The sequence below is a fragment of the Prunus dulcis genome, chromosome 4 (genome assembly GCF_902201215.1).
Source record: "Prunus dulcis chromosome 4, ALMONDv2, whole genome shotgun sequence".
NCBI lineage: Eukaryota > Viridiplantae > Streptophyta > Magnoliopsida > Rosales > Rosaceae > Prunus > Prunus dulcis.
In genome coordinates this window covers 4,272,746-4,280,934 of record NC_047653.1, presented here as the reverse complement: position 1 = coordinate 4,280,934, position 8,189 = coordinate 4,272,746, and the positions used below count along the sequence as shown (strand labels likewise).

General features: G+C 38.0%; 1 protein-coding gene across 1 annotated transcript; it reads left to right on the top strand.

Moving 5' to 3' along the window:
• Positions 1 to 3,594: 3,594 nt before the first annotated feature.
• Positions 3,595 to 6,564, top strand: LOC117625763 (palmitoyl-monogalactosyldiacylglycerol delta-7 desaturase, chloroplastic-like). The gene is made up of 5 exons (XM_034357310.1): positions 3,595 to 3,839; positions 4,332 to 4,478; positions 5,335 to 5,475; positions 6,026 to 6,132; positions 6,223 to 6,564. The coding sequence occupies exons 1-5, from the start codon at positions 3,621 to 3,623 to the stop codon at positions 6,440 to 6,442; spliced, it is 834 nt and encodes a 277-aa protein (XP_034213201.1). The 5' UTR covers positions 3,595 to 3,620; the 3' UTR covers positions 6,443 to 6,564.
• Positions 6,565 to 8,189: the final 1,625 nt, after the last annotated feature.

Below are 8,189 nucleotides of genomic sequence, written 5' to 3'. Positions count from 1 at the left end.
ACTCATAAACCATTTATTTTAACAATATTAAAAACCTTTCTTAGCTTAGAATTAGAGAAGAGAAGATTATATTAAAAATCAAATAGTTGATTTTATATATTTATCAACATAAATTCATTACAAGTAGACCACTTTGGTAAACTAAATGAACATAAGAAATCCACATTCATCAGAGATGGTCAAGAAAAACAACTGTCCAATGTGAAGAATCTGCCACGTACAGGAAATATGAAAACTAAAATTCAACTAAAAATAGAAGTGAAAACAAGAACAGGCAAATCTTAAAACTTAATATTGTGTTTGGACTAACCATCCCAAAAAAAAAAGAAGCAATCATGCAGTGGGAGGAGTTTGTTGGAGGTTTAAGTCGTCGGCGGCCGAAGGTCTACATCTCTGGTTATAGGAGTTGAGTGATTGTCAGAAAGAAAATGCCACTGAGAGAAGAGGGTGTGGACTTACCTGAGTTAAAAAACTACCAAACAAGTCTTGAGTTAAAAGAGTTGAAAGAACAAAAGAAAAAAAGAAAAAAAGGAAAATATGTTGTTCTTCGTTTAGGGTCACGTTAGTCACTTTTTGATCTATAAGTATTTTTGGGATTTGAGTAGCACCTTGTGTGGCGCTTGTCAATATGAGTTCGTAGACACGTAATGGGCCCAAATCGGAGTTTTAACGAAGAAGTTATGGTCAACAGAAGTACAGTGGCACAACCGTAATTTTTGCAAAGTCTGATTTTTTTAAAAAAAAAACTAGGTCAGCCCTTCTCTCGCTCGCATCTCTCTCCTTTCTCTCTCCTCCCCCGACTCTCTCCCCTCCATTGCGACAACCGGAATTTCTGGCGTCAATTACGACGTAGTCTGGCCACCGTTTCTGACGAAACGACTTCCAAAATTTTCCTCTCCTCCTCCTTTACCTGACCCACCCAATTTCTTAGGTCCAAAACTAGCGTAGCTCCGCCAGTTTCGAAGGGAAAAACCGGCCAAAAATGTCGTCGACACTAGCGACTTTTCTGGCCACCTCCAGTCACGCCACCACTTGGATCAGGTAGCTTTCTCCTCCCTCTTTCTTTCTCTAAGGTTGTACGACATCGTTGGCGGTTATCACAGCTGTATCGAGGCCGGGAAGTTCCTATCAAAACCGTATAGTTTCGAGTTCGATATGCTCGGATTCGAATTTGGTTATCGTTTGCCAGTCAAACTGATTTACACCTATTAGGCGATATCCGAGTTCGATATGCTTGGACTGTTGGATTAGCTCTATTTCCAAGTATGTTGTTCTCTGTACTTCTAAGATCGTGTAAGAACTCGTGAATCGAGAATTGGAGTCTCGGATACTACGAATCAATTATTCTAGAGTTATGTAAAACGAAAACTATCTGATCGTGAGATGGAGAGCAATCTGACCGCTCGATCAAGACCAAACTTGCAAAATGTGTTTAGTAACCTTTGTTGAACCCTGTAGGAACTTTCGGATTAGAAATCGGAGGGCGGGCCCAATTGACCAAATTTGGGAAGTTTGACCACTCGGTTGACTGACAGTCTTCTAAGGTTATTACACCTTTCGAAACTCGTAGTTGGACCTTAGGTACTTCCCGTTCGTCGTACACACACTTGAGTCCCCGATAAACTAGGAGTTTGTTTTAAAGTTCTCGTTCAAAGTACTTTATTTAATCTAGTCCCCGTGTTCTTCAATAGGTACTCAGGCTCAGCGTGCTCAGCAAGCTGGACCCTCTCAGGGTCATGCAGCTTCGGAATTTCTGTGAGTGGACTTTATTTTTAAATAATTATTATTTTCAAAGGTGGAATGCTATGCATATTTATATATTGGGATATTTTTTACTGCTGAAACTTTAATATTGTTTTAATATTACTTTTAGTATTTTATGGAATCATCGGTATGTTTTTGGATACTTGAAGGTTATGTTTATTCTGGGTTGACTTATTGCTATCTTGAGAGCTATTATCTATACTTTGAATATGTATAATTTGGGATTTGTGTTTTGGACACAAGTGATGTCCAGTTTTTAGAGATATGTGTTGGGTACATGGGATTGTTGGAAGTGGTTATGGAATGGGATTTGGGTTGTGGTTTATGTTAGTCTGGAGTGCTTTTAGCACTACCCTATGTACCTCCCTGACACTTGGATACTTGGATTGGATACTTGAAAACATTGGATACTTGGATATGTTGGAACCCGGCACCCTTGATGGGGTGTTTCGTAAGCGTGGTGGTCTGCATGCGTAGGACTTGTCATAGGCGCACGAGTATTGAGGATTCTGTTGTACGTGCTGGTGAACCCAGTTCCCCTGCTGGACAGCTCGTTCCCAAGCCACATGGTCAATTGAGGGTTCTTCCATGTGGTCTAGTCAAACAATCCCCTGGTTGGATTGTTTCCCAGGCACAAGTTTGGTAGTGGTCTTACTTATACATATACTATATATATATATATATATATATATGGGTTTGGGTATTAGTATACCATTACGGGATATGGGTTTTACCTTGGTTTTAATTTGACTATATATTTATATATCGGTTTTGAACGCATGTTTTGGCATCGTTTTCTAAACCGGTTGGGTTAGTACGTTGATTATAACTATGTTGAAACTTGTTTTGTCCACTCACAATTTTTTGTTTTGAGCCCCCTAGGCAGTAGCTTGATATGAGCCGAGCAACCGAGCCAAGATTCACATTTCCACGACCTGAACTTCTGTAGGGCAACTTCTATTTGTTTTTGTTTCCATTGAACATTTGTTTTCGGTTGTAAATTAAATTTCCTTAGAATTGCTTTGTTATCGCCCATGTATGGTTGGATTCAAGGTCAGAGGCCTATTTTGTAAACTGTGTGCCTTTGTATTATTATTACCGTGTTTTGACAGGTTGAAATTTTGGGAAAAGTTCATTTTTCAGGGGAGATTGCCGAAATTTCGGTAGAAAGTCTCAGCCCTCTTTTCCTTTGTTTTCGGAGAAGAGGATGTTGTTAGTAAATGGGCCCAGCATCGGTTTGATGTCGAAAAAACCGCAGGATTCATCACGGATTCCGAAGAATTCGAGGCGGATCCTATCACGTTTCTTCTTCCTCCTTTTGCATTTATGGTGAGCCAACTTCAACAAGAAGTTACTTTTTAGTCATATGGGACTTTCAAGTTCCACTTACCGAAAATCCCATCTCGAAATACCTCATCCAAACACACTCTAAAAGAACTTTTGAACAAATCACGTGTTGCTAGCAAAATAAAAGGTCTCTTCGCATCCCATTGTGTTCTTGCACTTGTGATGTAAATGTTGAGATGACAAGTCAGTAAGGTATTCGGACAAAAAAGGAAAAATTCAGTAAGGTCCAATTGACCCCAATTAATAAGGGAGGCTGGAAGTTAGGGGGGAGGACGGCGGTGGGACAATCCTGATCCATAGGGATGGGCTCTGCCTCTGCGGGTCTAGTTTCTCGAAACCACATTTATTTCTTTAGCTGATGCTTGCTTTGCTTCTATTTTGATGACAAGTCAGCGGGCCATGTATTGCAAGGAAGCAAGGGAGTATTATAAATAGTCTCTACAATGGCCTTTTTTGGGCCAAACTGAGATCATCAGACTTATATATACATATACATATATAATATAGTGATGGGTTTCTCTGTGGTTGTGTTTTTGGCTTTGCATTGCCTTTGTATATTTGCGCCCTTTCACTTCAATTGGCCTGCATTTTGGGTGGCCATCACTTTGTACGTTGCGACGGGTTTAGGAATCACACTGAGTTACCATAGAAGTCTTGCACACAGAAGTTTGAGGCTTCCAAAATGGCTCGAGTACTTCTTCGCCTACTGTGGCGTTTTATCACTTCAGGTGTGTGTGCATATATAATTGGTAAAGCGTTTTGTGTTTAAAAGCATAGAAAACTCCATAACTTTAAGATCTATTTTCAAATTCGTTAATGAATTACTCATAATTTATAAACTTCGATCCTCATCCTCATACATTAGAGTAGTTAAAATATCACATTGTCAAAAAACAAAACTTAAGCCAACGCAGTGGTTGTGGCCCTCCCTCTCCCCGCTGCTTGTCACCTACGATAGAAATTCTAGGGTATTTCTTTCCTCCAAATATTATTTATTAAAAAAAAAACAAAAAACAAAACAAAAAAAAAAAACAGAACTTAGTAACAGGACATGTATAAAAAAATTATTTATTTCATGTTATGTATACATAATCTAGGTCATATCTATAACTTCCAGTGTATTATTCTATATGCCTACTATCTATGATAACGCACTTAATCAACAGATAAAATGAAAAAAATGTATATACCAAGGATTTGTTGGTGTTTTGGACTTTCAGGGTAGCCCGATTGAATGGGTGAGTACCCACCGGTATCATCATCAGTTTACTGACACAAAGAAGGACCCTCATAGCCCTATCCAGAGTTTATGGTTTAGTCACATGGGTTGGATGCTTGATGGCCGTCGTCGTCAGCTTGAAAAAGAGGTAAAACGTACACACAATCCCTCCCATCTCTCATTCTCCTTACACTTAAAACAATATCATTAATATATCATACAAGTTAACTTTTGCTTTCAAGTTTAAAAAAATAATTTACTTTTAAAAAAAATTTAATAAGATGGTAAGAAAGTTGTGAAATTTTTTTGGATAAATTGAATACATTTAATAAAAATAAATTTGGAAAGCAAAAGTTAACTCGTATAATATATTACAAGCCCGATCTCTTGGACCACAGTGGTTCAAGAGATTGTGGTCACTCACCATTGGATATTAATCCAATGGTTTATAAAAGTTTCTTAAAAGGAGTACAAGAGTGAGTGAACCGTTGAATTTATATCGAACAGTGAGTGACCACAAATCTCTTGGACCCATGTAGTCCAAGAGATCGGGACTGTAATATATTAATGACAACGTTTTAAGTGTAAGGAGAATGATATATGTCAAGCAAAAAAAAGAGAAGGTCCAAATGAGAAAGTTAGAGAGAAAATGAGAAAGTTAGAGAGAAGGTTGCTAGCATTCCCCCTTTTAGATATTCCCTTAAAAATGATTTCTGCAAAAAGTCACTTGATTATGAAACTATTTGACTACTCAATTAAATAGTTGTTATTATAGCTTTTTTTTTTAAAGCACAATATTCGTCTATTATATTGATCCCAACTAGATGCCTTTATGATTTTCAATTTGCATGATTTTTCGCAAGGATAATTTATGAATGAAAATTTGAAAAATAAACTGTTTAAATAGTTGAAAAAAATTGGTACAGGACCATAATAGGTGTTCCCAATACAAAAAGACTACATATGTACTTATTTTATTTACTTTTTAAATGAGAAATTTACAGCTTGGCGGACTGAAGAACGTTGAAGATTTAAGGAAACAACCCTTCTATGAGTTTCTTCTTCGTACTAACCTTCTACATTCAATTGCTCTTGGAGGTGTACTATATGCTGTGGGTGGATTTCCCTTCTTGGTTTGGGGAGTGGTGAGATCGCTTGCTCGTTAGTTTACCTTACTTATTCTCCCAAATGATTACTCTCTATTAATAACTGCTTGACTTGACCATTTTTATTCATAGTGTCATATGTTGGAGAATATGATTTTCCACATTAGAAACTTGATCAAATAAAACACAAAATATAATGACTGATTCCACTACTAAAACTCTATATATGCCGAATATGCAAATGGTTAAGTTGAAGACAGCATCAATACTTATAGTAGTGGGCCACAGATTTGTCTTTCTAGAATCTTATTATGGTATCAGAGCGGGCCGGTTTATTAAGCCCGATTGAACCCAAATCAAACAAAAAATCCCAAATTTAACCCTGAAATTGAAACTCGAATTCAAGAAGAAAAAAAAGTAACTAATGTGGAATTAGTTGCATCTGTGGCTCACTAAAAAGTGGTCCTACGTGAAGAGTAATGTTGAAAACTATGACATCCTTGTTCATCTAAACAAGTCCTAAATCTAAAAATCATGTTTAACTTCTCCATCCAAACATGTCCTAAATTTAAATTCCTTATAATTTCAGGGGGTGAGGGCAACATTTTTACACCACGCCACTTTTTTAGTAAATTCAGTTGGCCACATGTGGGGAAACAAAGCATGGAACACCGGTGATATGTCGACGAACAATTGGTATATCGCATCTATTTCCCACTTTGCTATATTTCATCATTACTAAATGTAAAATTGGGATACTAACATGATTTATTTTTAATAATTTAGGTGGCTGGCAATTATTATGTTTGGAGAAGGCTGGCATAATAACCACCATGCTTTTGAATACTCAGCTCGACATGGGCTGGAATGGTGGCAAATTGATTTTACTTGGTACACAATAAGATTTCTTCAAGCTATTGGACTGGCAACAGATGTCAAGGTCCCGACTGAAATTCAAAAGCAACGAAAAGCTACAAATGGTAGAATCATGGCTACTCAAAATTAGGCTTTGCTTAAGATTTATTCTGCTATGTATGTCATGGATAACTAGCTTCAAATCCTGTATGTATTTGTCTAGTATTTCTTTGGCTTCTAAAATAATCACTTATACTCGCACTACAGAATAATCAAAAGTCATTTCTCTGGGCTCAATTTCTACAACAAAAAGACGGAAACTATCTACAAACTATTTTATTCAATTTTGAAGGATGCCTTGAAAATTATGTTTTATTTTTATTTTTTTACATTGGGTTAATCATTTTATTAGTCCTTGAACTTAGACTCGATTTGCATTTGAGTACCTCAATTTCCAAAATGGTTCCCGTGGTCCTTTAACTTTACTTTCTTAGGACAAATGGTCCTACCGTCAATTTTGTTAATTTTTTTAGTTAAATACAAGGACAAAATGATATTTTTATATTAAAAAAAAATGAATAAAACTCAATTATTTGCATGAGTTGAGATTTTCCCTCCTTTTTCTTCGTCCCACGCTCTGTCTCTTGCTCAAAATTTTGACACTTGTGCTATTATTTAAAACTCAATTAAACAAAACTTAACAGTGCTAACTTTTAAACTAACTCTGTTATATCCGAATAAAATAATAATAAAACAAAATATTGTCAAACGGATCTTCTTCTTCGTACCACTGCTTTGCTGCATCTCTTCATCCACTCCCATTGCCATTTCATAGCTTCCTGACCTGTTTCTAATATGCAAAACACACTTTGCTAACCAAATCCCACATAGCCAATTTCACTCTCACTCTTACTGTTGGAGCAGGATTTCTTTCAAGAACAAATACATCCACAGGTTCTTGACTGAAGTCCGCATTCTTCCTTGGTTGAAAGAGAACTCTGGACTACGTTCTCGAGGTCGAACGGTGGGAATGGGATGAGTACCTGCAAAAGTCACTCTGACGCTCAAGTCAGTGTTTGTGCAACGTACTCTTAGTGTTCGATTGAATTTCACGTACCTTTGCTGGAGGTCTAGCCGGGTTTTTATAGCGCTTCGAGTTCTTGGGTTTAGCCCCACTTCCTTAGCTTTGCGCATCCCGTCCTCCACCTCATGGTAATTGATCAGATGAGTGGTTTGTGCCTCCCTCGCTCCGCACTTCTCTAGTGGGAGGGAAGTTTGATCATCCCATGTCTCTTAGTTGTGGCATATGGGTTAAGCCATTATACGTGAGATTTGGTCCCCATAGTGCCCCCCTTTTTTCCTCTCTACATGCTTCAGGTGGAGAGGGAAAAATGATCTAAGTGGGACTTTGGAACATGATTTCTTTGGATTGAGCGCATGTCGTTATGATGGGCTCATGGCTGAGCCCAAATAAGCCATACGTTTTCTTTCTTGGCTTGCTGGTCAAACCCAAAAATATGATTCCTACTGGCCTATTGCCAACCCTTGCATGTTGCTTTCACACCTTGCATGCGAAATATCCAAATATGAATTTTCATGCTCGTTGCTGACTTTTCAAGTTTCAACTGTGGACTGTTATCCACATGTGGAGTATCCAAGTGCGGACAGCCAATCCCATGCGCGAGTGGATCCATTTCTTTATTTTGGATTTCTGCACCTCTGCCGATCCGGTGGGCCCATGCGCATTTTCTTCTTTGCTAACCGACCCCAGCTAGGGTGCGCTTGGCTTTAAGCTTTTGCCGATCTGGTGGGCCCCATGATCCTTGCTTTCTCTTTGCTAGCCGATCCCAACCCCAGTTGGGGTGCGCTTGGTTTTTGAGCTTTTGCCAATCCGGTGG